The sequence below is a fragment of the Cololabis saira genome, chromosome 13 (assembly GCF_033807715.1).
Source record: "Cololabis saira isolate AMF1-May2022 chromosome 13, fColSai1.1, whole genome shotgun sequence".
NCBI classification, from domain to species: Eukaryota; Metazoa; Chordata; class Actinopteri; order Beloniformes; family Belonidae; genus Cololabis; species Cololabis saira.
Genome location: NC_084599.1, coordinates 4,533,469 through 4,552,321, shown reverse-complemented (window position 1 = coordinate 4,552,321; position 18,853 = coordinate 4,533,469). Strand labels below are relative to the sequence as shown.

At 45.4% G+C, this 18,853-nt stretch overlaps 1 protein-coding gene across 7 annotated transcripts in view; it reads left to right on the top strand.

Annotated features, from left to right (window-relative positions):
* szt2 (SZT2 subunit of KICSTOR complex) overlaps window positions 1-18,853 on the top strand; it is a 146,417-nt gene that overhangs the window by 85,181 nt on the left and 42,383 nt on the right. For all 7 annotated transcript variants that reach the window (XM_061737403.1, XM_061737401.1, XM_061737402.1 and 4 more), the window contains 9 exons: window positions 114-293; window positions 653-838; window positions 4,893-5,101; window positions 5,777-5,943; window positions 7,955-8,052; window positions 9,285-9,417; window positions 11,761-11,891; window positions 14,851-14,898; window positions 17,859-17,980. In XM_061737403.1, the coding sequence (XP_061593387.1) occupies window positions 114-293; window positions 653-838; window positions 4,893-5,101; window positions 5,777-5,943; window positions 7,955-8,052; window positions 9,285-9,417; window positions 11,761-11,891; window positions 14,851-14,898; window positions 17,859-17,980 (1,274 nt within the window). The remainder of the gene's footprint in view (window positions 1-113; window positions 294-652; window positions 839-4,892; window positions 5,102-5,776; window positions 5,944-7,954; window positions 8,053-9,284; window positions 9,418-11,760; window positions 11,892-14,850; window positions 14,899-17,858; window positions 17,981-18,853) is intronic.

Here is an 18,853-nt window from a genome sequence, read left to right as displayed (position 1 = left end):
AAAGCAAAGCAGTCAAGATGTGGGCCGTTAGTCCGAACTGGAATGCTGGTGGGCCGGGGATACCAGTGTTTGGTGCTGGGATGGTTACCCCTCCCTGTTTCATGTCCTTTCAGGCATCGCGTGCATCGCCCTCTCATTTGTGGACGCCCTCAGTCGGCCTCTTCAGGTGGCATCTCAGGACTGCTCTGCACTTCAGAGGTCGGGCGTCTGCACCATCCTCCTCCATCCAGACCGCTTTGACGAGCTGACAGCTGTGGCTAAAGTAGAGGCCATCAACATCACCCCCCCATCAGGTACAGCTCTACACAGGTGGAAGATTCTGCTTCTGAAAACTCATGAAGGAAATGCTTGAACATGTGATTCTAAGGAGCCGCATAAAACAGAAACCTAGCCACATCTACATATGAACTGATCAGAGTGAGTCTAGCTGATGTGGACAGGCGACAGCCGGGTGACACGCCCTTGAAGGTCCTTCAAATGAAAGTGAAGCCAGTGCCGGAGACAGGAAGTGCTCCCTGGTGTTGGAACCCTTGTCGTGTTGTTGAGTTGCTACTTTGCCCGTTTCCCCCCTGAACCGTGGCGGGAGTGTCTTGTCTTTCCTCCACAGGTTGAGACGCCTGAGAACACTGCTGTCTTGTCTGTCTTCCAACAGAGCCACATCTGTACGTGCGCTTTGACATCTGGGAACAGGGCAACGTCAGCCCCCTGCAGCTGAGTGACAAGCTGCAGGGGGCGCTGCGCCACGCGCTCTGCGACGTCGTCATGGAGCTGCAGGTCCTGCCAAACCCTCTCTGCCTGGGAGTCCCGGCGAGCAAATCTCCCAGAGAGGAGGTGAAAGGTGAGAGCAGCACCCAGTCCAGATCGGAGATCCCCCAGGGCTGGAGGTTGTGGTAATTAGGGCCCGAGCACTTACAGTGCTAAGGCCCTATTGTATCTGTAGGAATTTTTCTTTCTTTCTTTCTTTCTTTCTTCTGACGAAAGGAAGGCCTTTTTTCCACCTAAACGTGCCCAAAAAGTCACCAAATTTTGCACGCAAGCCAGGCCTGGCGAAAAATTCTATATTTAATGGTTTGCATTAATGGGCGTGTCAAAATGGCTCAACAGCGCCCCCTAGAAAACTTTGTGCCTCAAGCCCCACAATACGGTTTGACGTACATGCACGAAAATCGGTACACACCTGTATCATGTCGCAACTTAAAGAAAAGTCTCTTGGCGCCATGGCCGAAACCCAACAGGAAGTCGGCCATTTTGAACATTTTGAATTAATCGCGTCATTTTGGCGCAATTTATGCCATTCCTTCGGCAGTTAATACGGCCCGAGCCGTAACGTGCACCCAGGTGTGTTATACATCAAAATGTGCGTCTCCATCCTGCGACAACGCGCATTACTTTTCTCTTTCAAAAGCCTTACCGTGGCGACGCTAGACGCCAAAAGGCGCGCCCCCCTTCATCTGATTGGTCCATATTTGATAGTTCCCCAAATGTCACCAAATTTTGCATGCAAGCCAGGCCTGGCGATAAATTTGATATTTCATGCATTAATGGGCGTGGCCTAATGGCTCAACAGCGCCCCCTAGAATACCTTTCTCTGCCATAACTTTTGAACGGGTTGTGATAAAGACATGTGGGTGGTGTCATCGGACTCCGTATTGAGACCTTGAGATTCATTGGTGAAAATTAGCCCCGCCCCTTCTTCTGATTGGTTGTCCCTATTTTCTTCTATAACTTTTGAGTGGTTTGACATAGAGAGTTGTGGGTGGTGTCATTGGACTCGGTATTGAGTCCTTGAGATGCATTGGTGAAAATTAGCCCCGCCCCTTCTTCTGATTGGTCGAAATTTCATAGTTCCTATTTTCGGTCATAACTTTTGAATGGTTTGACATAAAGACTCGTGGGTGGTGTCATCGGACATGGTTTTGAATCCCTTGACCAAAATTGGTGTGAATTAGCCCTGCCCCTTCTTCTGATTGGTCGATATGTGATAGTTTCTATTTTCTGCCATGACCTTTGAATGGTTTGACATAAAGAGGCGTGGGTGGTGTCATCTGACTTAGTTTTGGGTCCTTGACCTTAATTGGTGCAAATTGCACACGCGAGGGCCCGTTCATCGCTGCTTGCAGCTTTAATTGTAATTGTAATTTATTTCAAAACAAGGACAGTGATGGTAGCAACATTGTTTTTTATCATGGATTTTTATGGCACCTTTGTATAATGATTCAAGTGGTTTTAGAACTGTTTTATATGACTGAGACCAGCTTGTAATACAATATCAAAAATGCAGTATAATCAATGCATTCAGATACATACTGGAGGCCTCAACTGTGAGGGAATTCCTTATGTATCTGAAGTTAGCAAGATTACATTTCAGTGTGTTTCTCAGTTTTTTAACATGGTTTTTAAAGCTGAGGGTTGGCTCAAGGGTAACACCCAAATACTTGAATTTATCCACATTGTTTATTGTTTGCCCATTTACTGAGACGTCTGGACAATCTTTCAGTATGCGCCTGTTGGTGAAAAACATGGTTACAGTTTTTTCAAAGTTTAAAGTGAGGCATGAGTTATAGCAAACTTTTGCATTGCCTTTGTTACTTTCTTGGCAACCTCTGTAGCTCTTACCATGACTATATATAACAGTATCGTCTGCATACATTATTATGCTGACATCATCACACATGGAAGGCAGGTCATTTATATATACAGGACTGTCTCAGAAAATTTGAATATTGTGATAAAGATCTTTATTTTCTGTAATGCAATTTAAAAAAAACTAAAAAGTCATACATTCTGGATTCATTACAAATCAACTGAAATATTGCAGGCCTTTTATTATTTTAATATTGCTGATTATGGCTTACAGTTTAAGATTAAGATTCCCAGAATATTCTAATTTTTTGAGATAGGATATTTGTGTTTTCATAAGCTGTAAGCCATGATCAGCAATATTAAAATAATAAAAGGTTTGCAATATTTCAGTTGATTTGTAATGAATCCAGAATGTATGACATTTTTGCATTACAGAAAATAAAGGACTTTATCACAATATTCAAATTTTCTGAGACAGTCCTGTATGCTAAAAAGTAATGGCCCCAAGATTGGTGGCCCTGGTACCCCAGCGTATAGAAAAGAGAAGCAATGACCAAAGCTCCAGCGGGTGAAAGACTGAAGCCACTGCATGTAGTCTGCACCCACGGGAGACCTTATGACCTTAACAGAGTTGTGCGAGGCATGAACAACAGCTTCCTGCAGTGGTCAGGCGGGAACTTTTCATTGATTATTATTGATTGGGAAAATTTTGCCAATCAATATACAGAAAAAATTTGAAAAAAGAGAAAATAACTATAACTTTCATTCAGGACAAAATGAATGGAACATTGTGTTTCTGTAAAAGGTATCAGTTTATGGAACAATCTGGAAACAGAAGCCAAAGAATGCAAATAAAACATTACATTTAAAAGAATAATAAAATCCAGTTTGATGAAGAAATATCATGATAATTTTTAAGTTAGGTGGGTTTTCTTTTGTTTCTCTCTCTCTTTTTAGCACCATTGTCAGATTTTTTTTTTCTTTGAATCAAAAAAGAATACGACTATCTGTATTTGACGACAGCTTTTTTGTGTTATTTTATAACTTTGTTGTAGTTTTGGGTTTGTTTTTTTGTTTGTAGTTTTTTTTAAATTGCGTAATTTGTCATTTGTTTTTTAAAATTTTTTTATTGAAATTTTATTTCTTAGGAAAGAGGGACAGATAAAATGAGCTTAGTGCCAATCCCAATACACCCCATACTTTCTACCACTAGCGCTAAAAATGAAGCCACAGGTGTAGCACCCTTGTAATGTTCCCTAGGGATTGGGACACCACTTGCTACGTCACTGCGTGGTTTACGTTCGGGTACGTAAGCGACTGCGTAGTTACGTTTGCACATACATCACACCATATCAGGAAGCTGAGAGTTAAAAGCTGTTTAAATTTCCGCTGTAGCGCTGTTAATATGCCACTTTATTAAGTTTTAATATTTTTTCAGGCGAACCGTTAAGATCCCCAACCTGAGCTCAGTTTATCCCAATAACGCCTGTTAAGAAATTTGATCCGATGTTTTTGGGGGATGAGAAGAGCTGCTGGCGATTTATGTTTCCGCGTTAAATCGACGCAGAGCCTACGGCGTAGGGTACGGCGTAGGGTACGGCGTACTGCGCGCGTCGCCGCGTAACCTACGCTGTAGGCTCTGCGTTGGTGTAACGCGGAACCATAAATCAGCCTTTATTCTGGCGAGATCTGCAAAGACTTCGCAACAACGACCAAGCGAGTGATTATGTACATTCACTGAGTGAATATTATGAAAGTAAAATATATATTTCTTGCTAAAAATGTAATCAAAACGCGTTTTTATGCAGAAACTAACTCAAAATATTGATTTTATTCACTAAAAATTAGAAATGTCCGCAATGTTTTTTTTGTTTGATTCAGTCCGCAAATGACGACGTAAAGCATTCTGGGAAATTTTCTCTAGCCCTCGGTCGGTGAGTCAGCATCTGAAATCCTTCTGTGAAGGGCTAGATTCATACACACTAGCCCTCGTTATGTCCACTAGCCCTACATGCAAAGAGGAATTGGGACACCACTACCCTCAAGGGAACGCACAAAATTTAGGGTTAGGACTGAAAAGTAGGACTAGGGGGGGATTGGGACTGGCCCTAAGTCTTCTTTCTATTCCCTTTCATTCAAGGAAATAGATTTGTTGTAATTATATTGAACTGTTTTGTTTTTCTTTTAATGAATGAAATAAAGAATAACTAAATAAACCACGTGGTATGCATGTGTCAGCATGTCTACTGTGATATTGGCTCCTTGGTTGGGAGAGTGTGACCGATGCTTGTTGTGACCGGTGTCTCCAGGGCCGCTGGTGTCTCTGCCGGAGGTGAAGGAGGTGAAGGAGGTGAAGGACAGCCCCAGGCAGCGCAGCGGCTCCAGGGTGTTCAAGAGCAGCCCGTCACCCATCACTCTGACCCAGACCCCGGGGGGCCCCCCTGTGGCCGGGACCAGCACACCTGAGTCCACCACCCCCACCAGCAAGAGCACCCGCCGGAGCTTCTGGGACATACTGGTCAGCCTCTTCCTGTCTGTCCTCCTGTCTGTCCTCCAACTGTTTCCTGCTGCAGTGAAGCCAGCCCTGCTGACAGTACCGTATCGGCCCCAATATAAGACCACCCTGATTTTAAGACCACCCTGATTATAAGACGACCCCCTCTTTTTCAAGACTCAAGTTTGAAAAAAGACATCTGAAACAAATGATTATAACAATATATTTGAGAAATAAAGCATGTTATTTTGCCTCATTCAAATCATCATCTTGAAGTTTGCATCATAACTTCTCCTCAGCTGCCGGTGCACCTGCCGATCTTCCACCCACTTTTCTCCGGATTGTCGCTACGTTTCTCCATTTTCTGTTATCTCTTTTCTTATGGTCTTCTCTTTTCTTTCTTACCGCTATTTTTTATTTGTGTTCTTCGTGACAGGGGTTGGCTTTGGCCTGGGTTAAGTTCAGCATTGGCTTTAAAGATATCTGGCGCCATCTAGCGTTGTGAATGGGTATAATGTCTAGACCCTGGATGGAAGGCGACCCCAACTTTGGTCTTATTTCAATGCAAAAAACACTGTCTTATATTCGGGCCAATACGATATTCACTGAATGTTGGGAGAGGTTCTGCCCGTCCGCTTGTTTCATCACGTCAACGCTGGTGTTTAGTATTTTGATCGGTTGGTGTTTCTGTTTCTGCAGAGTAAACCTGACTCGGGGGAAATCGGAAGCCCCAAAACCACGGACGACATCGTGCAGGAGAAGGGAGAGGAGGGTCGGGCCGTCCGGCGCAGACACAAGACGGAGAACGTGAAGCAGCAGTGGAGCCAGGAGAAGGCCCTGGCGGTGGAGCTGGAGCAGGTCCAGAGGTGGGGGTGGGGGTGGAGCAGGTCCAGAGGTGGGGGTGGGGGTGGAGCAGGTCCAGAGGTGGGGGTGGGGGTGGAGCGGGTCCAGAGGTGGGGGTGGAGGTGGAGCAGAGGTGTGGGTGGAGCTGGAGCTGGAGCAGGTCCAAAGGTGGAGCCCGTGTGATCTTTCTTTAACCAACAGCAGGTCGTCTGACTCTTTGATGGAGGGGGGGGGGCGAGGAAGGCGTTGAGAATGAGGGAGGTGTGGTTATCAGCAAGTGTGTGTGTAAGCGGTAAGTCCGTGAACTTCGCTCAGAGCTGCTCCTCAGCCAATGTCCTTGATGTTATCAGTCGGCTCGGTCAGTTCTGAAACAGGTCCACAGATGTTCCTGGGAGAGGGGAGGGCTAGTGGGGGCAGAGTCCCTTGTTTACATTCCACCAGGGAGATTGTGACTATAGCGATCGGCCAAACCGCCCTGTCAAGGCCAGATTATAGAATCAACAATTATATTGCAAACAGACAGACTCCAGTAACTTTCCATCTGCCTTAAAGGAGCATGAGGCTCCTTTTAAGAAATGAGACTCTATAGCGCCACCCTTCGCCACGACGGCCGTCGGGGGTACTGCAGCCAACAGCGAAGCTGGCACGGGAGAACGGGGAGAACGCGCATGCAGCGTCAATGACGTCACATCCGCAGGACAGCGCGGGAAATTCCGGTTACAGTTGCAGCACATTTTGCAGCACAGATACAGAGAGATACACTAGAGGGCTCATTCTTTTTGGTTTGGAACGCTTCATCTGACATTATTACTAGAAAACTTAAAACGTATACACATTTTTTTCATAAATCCTGCCTCCATCCTGCCTCAAGCTCCTTTAAGTCTCTGGTTCCTCAATGGCGACTCCAAACAGACAAATTGTGATCAATTCCCGCCAAGCCGAGCTTCCAACTTCTCCAAGGTCTTATCAATCTTGCCAATGAGCTCAAAGACCGCCGCTAGTCTGCAATTCTGTTCAAGAATTGCATCCAGCTTACGGCTTTGCTCCCCCAGTGTTAAAGTCTGAGTGTTAGTCGCAGAGCTGATCCCCCTCAGCCACGTCTGGCAGCTCTGAAAGGGCCAAAACAGCTGTCGACAACTTATGCGTTTGTCGGTAGACCAGGAATCCCCCCCCTCCGATTAGGAGAAATCCTGCTATCATAAATCCAATTATGAAGCATCTTCAACGTCCTGGACAGACAGGATCGCCAAACACAACGGTTTCCAATATTTGTAGGAATCCATTGTGTATCCAGCAAAAAATGTCCCATCGGGGCAGGAGGGCTCCCTTACCCCCTGACTTCTTGTCGCAAAAATTTGGTCAATTGTGCTGAGAGACCAGTTAATCAATTCCATGATTGTAGAGTTTCGGAGGAGTGAAAAGGAGAGACTCTGAAGACAAGACAGGACAAAAGCAGTAGCAGGGCAGATAGATAAGGGAGAGGAGCAGAAAAGCGTCTGCCTTCGTCGAGAGCCGGAAGAAGAATGAAAATTCATAAATACAACTTCATCAACATTCAGTCATTGACTTTAGTGATTTAATATATGCTGTTGCAGAAACATGGCACCGCTCACGTAATAATAATGGTCTGTGTTCAGACTTCTGATCTACGGAACAGTATCAGGGCCATGCAGGAGAAATATTTGAGAGGGAAAGATTTGTTTTTATTGTGCAACATTTCAACTTTATTCACGAAATTTCAACTTTTTCTCAACATTTTGACTTTTTTCTTGAAATTGTACTTCAACATTAATCTCGACATTTTAACTTTTTTCTCGACATTTTGACTTTTTTCTCGAAGTGCATAATGAAAAAAAAAATCTTCCTCTAAAATTGTATTTTTATTTTTCTCCTGCCTGGCCCTAATTCTCTTTCATACTGATCATAGTTGGTGATGCGAACAGGAAAACCATTTCACTGATTTGGACCTGCCAGATTCCCTTCTTCTCCAGTGCTGTTCCAGGGTTGGGAGTAACGCTGCCTGTCTGTCCTCAGGAGACAGGTGTCTCAGCTGGAAGAGGGGGACGTGGGGACGCTGCACCCCGTTTACCAGGATACCTGCCAGCCTTGGATCCTGTTCATGGCCAAACACGGTACGTTGTTGGGAGCTGATGGCTACATCTGTCATGTTGGGTCAGGTTGATGGGGGGGGGGCAACACTGCAACACTGGGTAGGACTGGATCCCAATCAGACTCACTACAGGTGTGCAGAGCTTTAGTTTGTGCCTGGACGTAGGAATCAGGTGGACCCTGGCGTGGTGGGAGGGGCCGGTGCAGCGCGGGGACGGCGTGATCAGCATCCCTGATGAGGTGTAGCAGGGATCCAGAATGTTGTCCTCCCTGGTCGGACTTGTAATGGTGCTTTTCCACTAGCACCTACTCAGCCCGACTCTCCTCGGGGTCCACCAGGGGTCTAACGTGCCGAGTAGATACTTTTTCTGTAACTATTCTGCTGAGGTTCTAAACCAGGGGTCGGCAACCCGCGGCTCTAGAGCCGCATGCGGCTCTTTAGCGCCGCCCTAGTGGCTCCTGGAGCTTTCTCAAAAATGTTTGACCTTTTTTTTTCCTTTTTTCTTCTTTTTTTCCTCTTTATTTTCTTTTTTTCTTCTTTTTTTTGCTTCCTTCTTTTTTTAAAATTTTTTCTTCCTTTTTCCTTTCTTTTTTAATCTCGACATTTCGACTTTTTTCGCGACATTTCGATTTTTTTCTCGAAAATTTGTCTTTTTTCTCAACATTTCCACTTTTTTCTCGAGATTGTACTTCAACATTAATCTCAACATTTCCACTTTTTTCTCGAAATTCTGACTTTTTTCTCTCGACATTTTGACTTTTTTCTCGAAATTTGGACTTTTTTCTCAACATTCAACTTTTTTCTCGACATTTCGCCTTTCGCCATTTGTCTTCATTCTAAGGCTTATACAAGACTTTTCATTTTTTGCGGCTCCAGACATATTTGTTTTTTGTGTTTTTGGTCCAATATGGCTCTTTCAACATCTTGATATGGAACACAGGTCACAGATCCAGCAGCACATCTATCATCTCCTCCAGGTTCTACATCATTAGTGTTGTTGTCTTCTTCGTTTAGATACACAATCAAATACGTGACAGTCTTTGTGGGTGGGGGGCGCTAGGGGGTTGTGGTGCAGCTCTCTGTGGTTGTACGTTACACGGATACAGTCAGGACAGAAATATGCAAGGGTTTTCCGAGTGCTGCCATGAGCTGAGACGTCTTACCACGACTTATTTCCAGTTCCATGACTAACGTTTGTCCCTCTTCCCCTGTCTCTCCTAACCTGGTGCGGGGGTGTGGGGGCTGTGGGAGCAGGCTGCCCCTCCATCCAGCAGTGCACGGCTGAGGTGGCATCCCACTTCCTGCTGCCGTCCGTCCTGGCAGAGGTCGTCAGCCTGGTCAGCTCTCTGGCCAGCGATACGGCCGTCAAGGCCTTCCAGAAGACCAGGTGAGAGGCTGCTGCTGGAGGGGACATGAATTCATCATTTACTACTACTACTACTGCTACTATAGACATATACGTAGACGCCACATCGAGTGTTCTTGCCCGCTGCTGTGACACGTCAACGTCTCCGCCATATTGGATGTTCAAGACTGGGCTGTAAACTAATACAAGTAAATGGACTTATTTTCATAAAGCGCCTCTCTACAAAGAAATGTACGTTTTACGTCTCATTTATTCATTCACACACGCACTAATATACTTGGGAAACAAATATATTATATTTAATTTTCTCTGATGGAAAAAATAAGAACTTTATTGATCTCACATAGGAGTAATTCATGTTGTATCAGCTATAGAGAACAAGGTAGTGCCGAAAAACAATATATATCCCCCCTCACAAAAATAAGAAAAATAGAGAAACATATTTTCTCATCAACAAAACATGTTATTTTATTGTCTGAAAAATGGTTCAAATGTTATTTTATTGTCTGAAAAATGGTTCAAATGTTATTTTGTTACTTGAAATTTTTTTTAAATGTTTTAGTGCGTGTGTGAATGAATAAATGAGACGTAAAACGTAAATGTCTTTGTAGAAAGGCGCTTTATGAAAATAAGTCCATTCACTTGTATTAGTTTACAGTGCAGTCTTGAACAACCAATATGGCGGCGACGTTGACGTACGACTCGATGGGGCGTCTACGTATCGTGTCTTACTACTACTACTACTGTGATTTAGCAGACACTTTTATCCAAGGCTACTTACATCTGAGAGAACAAAAGCCAGAAATCCCAGATGAGGGTACGGCTGGATCAGTGCTGGTCAGACTGCTGAGAGTCCAGTCAGACACAGGAGCTGCCACGCCGCTAGGGTTTTAGTTCTTGTTCCCTTCATGCCCAACACCACCCTGAAAAGGCTGCTGCAAACCACTGCAGACATACAGGTGTATATAACACACCTGTATTCCTTTGGTAACCCTGGAGCTTTCCCCTGGCCCAGCGGAGGGTCACTCACTGCCCGTACCTCCACTTTGGCAGTCAGAAAAGAAGAAGTTAAATGAGTATGTGAGTAATGAAGGCACTTTCTCCCTAATTTGCTGGCAGGGCATTTGTGGGCCCAGCCACCGGTGAATTGTACTTTATAGGTGCAAACTGTCAACTGCACTCTATCAGGTTGTCAGTCAAAAGTCAGCGTGGCTCCCAAATGTACGCTGCTTGATATATTTGACTTTAAATTGGATTTAGTTTGAGAACAGGAACATTGTGTTGCATTGAAGAGCGTTGGGGTGGTTAGTAGTCATTAGCAGTGCTGGCCCGGCCCGCTGCTGTCTGGGGCCGCTGGAGTGGAAAGATGCTGCATTCAGGTCCCATGCAGTCGGCTATGGGCAGTGAAATCTGTCCGTTTCATGGGAATAGCAGCGAGAGCTAAACTTTCAGGGAAGATGCTTATCGCTCCATGCATTCTATTGAGAATGCTTCTCAGCGTGACTGAAGTTACAGCCGGAGCACCTCCTTTTTGGGGGAGAAACTCCTAAAAGATGAGGGATCAGAGATGGAGGCGTCCCACGTCCAGCACGTGGGTGGAGGTGCACTGGAAAAACCCAAAATCTTAACAAGAATATTTGTCTTATTTCTAGTTACAATGTCTCATTTTTAGTCAAAAACTGTCATTACACTTAAAACAAGAGTCATTACCAGAAAAATAACCTTATTTGACAATTTTCACCTGTTTCAAGTAAATTTTCACTTAAAATAAGGAACAATATTTTTTTGCTTGTAATGAGAAGATGAATCTTGTTCCATTGGCAGATTTTTCTACTTATTTCAAGTGAAAATCAAGAGTATCAGGGCCATGCAGGAGAAAAAATATTTGAGAGGGGAAGATTTTTTTTTAATGTGCACTTCGAGAAAAAAGTCAAAATGTCAAGATTAACGTTGAAATACAATTTCAAGAATAAAGTCGAAATTTCGTGGATAAAGTCAGAATTTTGAGAATAAAGTTGAAATACATTTCAACTTTTTTCTCGACATTTCGAGAAGTGCATAATGAAAAAAAAATCTTCCTCTAAAATATTATTTTTATTTTTCTCCTGCCTGGCCCTATTACTCTTCTGTAGTTTATATTTTGTAATTATATATTTTTTGTAACTTTTTTACCCTTTCCCTGCATGTGTGAGTGTACTGCTGCTGCACAAAGTGAATTTCCCCATTGAGGGAGGAATAAAGGACAATCTAATCTCTAATCTAATCATCTGGGCCGTGCGCTGCGTGTGAACCGTGGACCAGAAACACCGACCTGTCCGCCATGACAATAAGCATGTGGTCTCTGTTTCCTAACCCTTTGTGCAGCTGCCCCCCGTCCGGAGACGTGTTTGCCCCGTTCCCTCTGGTCCAGAGCTTCAGCCAGCCCCCAGACACCACCAGGAGCTTCATTCTCATCGGCCGCAACTTCCACCAGTGGCACTGCAGCACGGAGCAAGGTAGAAACGGCCGCTCTAACGTCCACACTGCTCATACTCCACCGGGTTCTGGGGTAACAACACGTGCTAGCAGCTGTTTACTGCTCTTTATTCCATTCTAAAGTTACCTGTGTAGAAATATTTATCTATACGTGCCACTTCTGGGTGAGAAATGAAGTGTTTTTACTCTGCACCTCTTTTTAATGACTTCTTTCTAGGTTATATTGGTACTAAAGTTAACCTTTAAAAAGAGGGTTGCATGAAATGTCATGTACGTAATGAAACCAAGAAAATGGTGCAATTTGAAAGTGTAACGTTTCCAGATAGTACTTTAACACGACAAGGTGGTATTAAAGTTTTATCTCCGTAACACGATGAGCTGGGGAGCCTGTGGAGGAGGAGTTGAGTGCATGTGCTATGAGACGATGTGATCCAGCATGAGTCTGGGTAGCTGGTTCCTACCCCCGGATGTTTAGCATTACATTTAAGATTAAGTTAATCTCCGAAATAATCTCTGTCATTAAACCCCAACCCAGGACAAAGAAGTGGAAACAGATGGACAAGAATGCAGCGATTCCTGCATTCACTCTGACTTTTATTTCATTGGAAACAGCCGGAGCAGAGGCAGTTTCCTGCTCGTAAAGAGGGGGACGAGAATACGAAAATAACCTCATTTAGAACAAATGATATCAATAGGTGACTGTAACTGTGATTTGACACAAAAATCAGTGTCCATGAAAGGACAGCACGGACTACGGAAGAGTATTAGGGCCAGGCAGGAGAAAAATAAAATAATATTCTAGAGGAGGAAGTTATTTTTTCCTTTTGCACTTCAAGAAAAAAGTCGAAATGTCGAGCTTAATGTTGAAGTACAATTTCAAGAAAAAAGTCGAAATGTCGAGAAAAAAGTCAAAATTTCGTGAATAAAGTTGAAATGTTGAGAAAAAAGGCGAAATTTCGACTTTATTCACGAAATTTCGACTTTATTCTTGAAAATCTCCCCCTCTCAAATATTTTTTCTCCTGCATGGCCCTAATACTGTTCCGTACACGGACAGATGTCAGCAGATTAAAAAAAGAGAGAGAACGATGGTCTCTTCCAAGTCCAAAGCCTTCCCCAACTTTCAGGGAAATTTAAAGAAGTAATTATTTTATATTGAGTTGAGCACGACGGTGCAGAATATCCTTTGTTTGTATAGCGGGCAGGAAGAAATGTGTTGTTTGTGGGCCGAGGCCAGGCCTGACGCTGAGCCCACAGTTCTCCTCCTGAGACACTAACCCTTCAGAGAACTCGTGCGGCCTTCACGCCTCACGGCCTTCCAGGAGGGAGACACACCAGACAGGGCTGGAGGGGGAAACAGGAAACGTCTTGGCTTCATACCGTCTGACAGGAAATAAAAGACTTCAGCACTTTCCTACAGATTCAGGGCTGGACGATGTGTTTGTTGAATGTTCACAGCTCAGCAGTTGTCCCCACGGACATTTGATCAATACTGAACAGTTTGTATCAGGCATTTCTGACCTGCCTAATCAGGTTTCTGTCCTAATCCACTTAACACTGGCAAAATCAACCAATCTACCACTTATGGCGCTTTTCCACCAGCACCTACTCAGCCCGACTCCACTCTCCTCGGTTTGGTTCTTTCCCACTAGACGTCTAACGTGCCGAGTAGATACTTTTCTGTATCTATTCTGCCGAGGTTCTAAGCTGCTGAGTCAGCTGTATCTGACATCATCACACTACAGGCCACTGATTGGTCGGGGGGTTGGAGTCAGACGTCTGAAGCCTGATTCAAGGTTCTGCGTTAAACCAACGCAGAGCCTACTCCGTTGCCGTGACGCCGTAGTGAACCCTTTGGACTTCTCCATTTCTCCGCGGTGCAGTACCCCCCCAGAGCACTAGTTGATTGATTGAATTGGAAAAAAAAATCACACACACACACACGAAGAAAAGAGCGCTGAAAGTTCACGACTGCTTCACGAACCGGAACTGGAAATGCACCAAGCACCAAGCAAACCAATCACAGCCCTCTCGATCTGCGTTGGGTCGTAGTTCCATTTTTTGGGAGGTGCAGGTCAGGCTACGGCGTAGGCTACGGAGAGACTCCCACGTAGCCGCGCACCCTACGGCGTAGGTTTAATGCAGAACCGTAATTCAGCCTTGAGTCAGGAGGAGGAAATCAGTGAAAGAGACTCTGACGGATTCTTGTTCATTTTATTCAACCAGCAACGGCAGCAAAAGTCTGTTTCATGATCCAACTCTGAGGGTCAGATGTTCATAAACCTGGTGCTGAGGAGAGAATTAAAAAGATCTAGACGGAGATAAGGAATGGCCAGATCTACCAGGAGCTCTGTCTCTTCATAGCTGCTCACGGCTCCAGCTGACTTTTCAGCAGCACCGAGACAAACTAACAAAAAAAAAAAGCGTAGCCGCTTGAAGCTTCTCTCTCTCTCATTTTTTAAATTGATATCGAACACAAGCCACAGATCCAGCAGCACATCTGTCATCTCCTCCAGGTTCTACATCTTTAGTGTTGTTGTCTTCTTCCTTTAGATACACAATCAAATACGTCACAGCAGCTTCTCCAACCTCCTACTTCTGCTCCAGGTGCTGAATTGTTATGGGAAAGAAACCAGGCTGAGTTTAGATGAGTAGAGCCAAGTAGGTGCTGGTGGAAAAGCGCAACTAGAAAGGTATAACTGCCAGACATGAGACGAGTCCTCTGGGTGTTGGGGCTGACTGATGGGTCAGCTGCGTAGTGCAGTCAGAGCTGACCTCAGTGTGCAGAGCAGCACTGAGACTCCTCTGCAGGGCCAGGCTTCTCCGCCCGTGCTGCTAACTCCAGCCGCTGGCCTCTATCGTTGCTGCTGCTGCTGTGTTTCTCCGTCACCGCTGCCTCTAACAGACCTGTGTTTGCTTCCATGAGTGTGTCTCTGTGTTTCACCGCCACGCCTTGCTCTCTGTGCTCTGTTTGCTGCAGACGACAGTTCAGAGGAGGAAAGCTCGCCAGGGCTAAATAGGTTCACACGTAAGTCTCAGTTCAACAACAACTTTGATGCTCATGGGAAGTTTGCAAGACATTTATTTCTCTTTTTTTTTTTTATAAACCAAGTGAACAAGAGTTTTAAGATCTAATAATAATTCATGTTGTATTGAATCATTTTAGGCATAAAACAATGACCTTTTACATATTTCTAAAGCTGCCCGGCACAAAAAGTAAAGATTTGAAGATCTCGTTGTGTATACAGCTGAACCTCCACCCGTTACAGCTGAACCTCCACCCGTTACAGCTAAACCTCCACCCGTTACAGCTAAACCTCCACCCGTTACAGCTAAACCTCCACCCGTTACAGCTAAACCTCCACCCGTTACAGCTAAACCTCCACCCGTTACAGCTAAACCTCCACCCGTTACAGCTAAACCTCCACCCGTTACAGCTAAACCTCCACCCGTTACAGCTAAACCTCCACCCGTATGCAGCTAAACCTCCACCCGTTACAGCTAAACCTCCACCTGTTACAGCTAAACCTCCACCCGTTACAGCTAAACCTCCACCCGTTACAGCTAAACCTCCACCTGTTACAGCTAAACCTCCACCCGTTACAGCTAAACCTCCACCCGTTACAGCTGAACCTCCACCCGTTACAGCTAAACCTCCACCCGTTACAGCTAAACCTCCACCCGTTACAACTAAACCTCCACCCGTTACAGCTAAACCTCCACCCGTTACAGCTAAACCTGCACCCGTTACAGCTAAACCTCCACCCGTTACAGCTAAACCTCCACCCGTTACAGCTAAACCTCCACCTGTTACAGCTAAACCTCCACCTGTTACAGCTAAACCTGCACCCGTTACAGCTAAACCTCCACCCGTTACAGCTAAACCTCCACCCGTATGCAGCTAAACCTCCACTCGTTACAGCTAAACCTCCACCCGTTACAGCTAAACCTCCACCCGTTACAGCTAAACCTCCACCCGTTACAGCTGAACCTAAAAAGCTGAAGGATTAACTCCGTTAGAAACCTAGAAGACAAAACAGTTGTATAAATACAGACTTAGACCTAACAGTTAAGTGAAATTCTGATTTACTTTCTACATCAAACACCTTAAAGTACAGCTTGCAGGTTACAACCCCAAGGAGTCCGTTGTTTACGCAATGCCTAAGTCTAATGAGCCGAAATATCTCCACCTCCTGATGTAGCACCCCGCCCCCTTCCTGCACCTGTGAAGCGGTTAGCATGTGGCAGGGGGTGGGTGGAGTCCACGTCTCCGCCCTCTTCCTCAAACCAGCTGCTGTGAACACGGCTGGACAGAGTAAAGACGTAGCCGAGGGAGCGGGTGTAGCGCAGCTCGCTGGGCGTTGCAGAGCCCAGCAGAGCGAACGCACCACCGGGAAAAACCTCCCACGTTAGTTCCCGGCAGAGACCACCGCTGGACGAGGCTTGTAGCACCCTATAATGTAATAATTTCCTGAAAATGTAATAACGCCTGAAAATGTAATAAAATTTGCACTTAAGTAGACCCTCCAGGAATCCGCGATTCCGTGATCGCGGAATTTTTCGCGGATTTCACGGCTGTCCGTGGATTTACAGACCTTCCGTGGATTTCAATGTCTGGTGCAGAAAAATCACTTTTACTGGGGTTAATATTGCATATGTCCGTGCTGAATATGCGAATTATGCGGGGGTTGGTTGATTTCACCGCATCATCGCCGACATTTTCGCATAAAGTTTGGAAAAAGGGGGGAGTGTTGTCAGTGACATGTCGGGACACCCGGTCGCGACGTGCGGGACCCGCCCGGGGACCTCCGCACCCCTCGCAGAAACCGCCACCCCCCAAACAGCAGCTCTCACCCGCGGGGGTGAGAGGAAAAAGAGAGCCTGCTTGCGCGGTGGGCGCGGCTGCCGGGGGACTCAGGATCCGCGCTGACCGCGCACCACTGCGCCTGCGAGGGCCGGCGGAGGCGGAGCTCCCATCCACTTGGGGGATAGTGGCGGCGGACGCGTTGGGTGACGGAGCTCTGTCTCGTCCCCCTCGTCGCGCCGGTGCGCCCGGCAATCATCCGAGCACCGAGCCGCGGGCTGGAGGGAGAGAGACGGCCGCCCCCCGGGCTGCCACCGCCCCTCTCCTCTCCTCTCCACCCGCGCTCTCCTTTTTTTTTTTCTCCTTCGACCTCAGATCAGACGACCCGCTGAATTTAAGAGGGAAGAGCTCAGCGCCGAATCCGCAACTTCCTGCATATTTCGCATATTTTGCAACTTTCCGCATATTCCGCAACTTCCAGCATATTACGCAATTTCACCGCATAAAAGCACATAAAAAACCTGCACATTTAATCGCATAATCAATGATTTTAGCCCGCAAAATCAAGGATTTTAGTCCGCGGAATCAAGGATTTTTGCCCGCGTTTTTCTGGAGGGTCTAACTTAACTCAATCGAAATGTAATAAAACCGAATAATGTAATAACTTCACCAATAATGTAATAAAATATCCTGACTGATATTGTAATAACATTTTTAGGCGTTATTACATTTTCAGGAAATTATTACATTATAGGGTGAAATTATTACATTATAGGGTGAAATTATTACATTATAGGGTGCTACAAGGCTCAGCAACCTGCAAGTTGTACTTTGAAGGAAGTTCAAACCCGAGAAAGCCGCAGACCACGCCACCATTTTCTATTTCCTGCCTGCTTTCACACTAAATCATGTTATTGTGCAAATAATTCCAACTAGCAATACCCATTTTTCTCCCCTTCTTGATCGTCTGTACCACATCTTTCTTCTTTTATAGACCCCAGTAATCCCAGAACCTCTCTCTGAGAGTCTAGTTGAATTAATTTTGACCTTTCGGACTTTACGAGAGAGAGACGGGCGGTTAAAGCAGAATGGAAAGTCTTTGTTGCAGGATATTCCACAGTGGGATGTCTCCTGGCTTCAGTTGGTATTGCTTTGCCAGCTCACTGAGTTTCTCTTTATTCCAGCTCACAAGGGCTTCCAGCGCTTCGAGGCTCTGGAGCAGGCTGATTGGGCCAGTGCTAGCCCGGCCGGGCCGGGGCCGGCCCCTCGCCAGAGGTTCCTCTTCATCAGCATCCTCAACAAAAAGGTTTGGGACATAAAGACGCCTCCGTCGTGGATATAAGTCCAGAGTCTACTGAGCACCCACTGAAATAACAATAACCACAATCATATGCTCTAACAATGCATCTTTCAATCACCATGGTGATTAATGGTGCCATCGGTGTAAACCGGAGTCAAGTTCTCTCGTCTGATTATGTCTGACCTGGCAATAAAGCTTTTTCTGATTCTGATTCTGATGTCTACCTCATACTGCTACACCTTTCACTTTTTTTTAAATTGTATATATGTTAATAAGAGCTGTCATTTGCCTATAGAGGGAATGTTCATGACGTCACAGATGCGACTTCACAGACTTCACTTTACACCCACTGAGTGTCAGAAAGACTGTGTCAGAAAGACTGAGTGTTGACTAAATGTTGAAATAGCAGTAAAACCACATTCATTGATGAAATGACATAAGGGATGGAAAGGAGGGATGGCAGTTTTACAGGGGGGATGATTTGGACCGTTTTTATTTCAGGGGGGATGATTTGGACCGTTTTTATTTCAGGGGGGGATGATTTGGACCGTTTTTATTTCAGGGGGGGGATGATTTGGACCGTTTTTATTTCAGGGGGGATGATTTGGACCGTTTTTATTTCAGGGGGGGATGATTTGGACCGTTTTTATTTCAGGGAGGGGATGATTTGGACCGTTTTTATTTCAGGGGGGGATGATTTGGACCGTTTTTATTTCAGGGGGGATGATTTGGACCGTTTTTATTTCAGGGGGGATGATTTGGACCGTTTTTATTTCAGGGGGGGATGATTTGGACCGTTTTTATTTCAGGGGGGGATGATTTGGACCGTTTTTATTTCAGGGAGGGGATGATTTGGACCGTTTTTATTTCAGGGGGGGA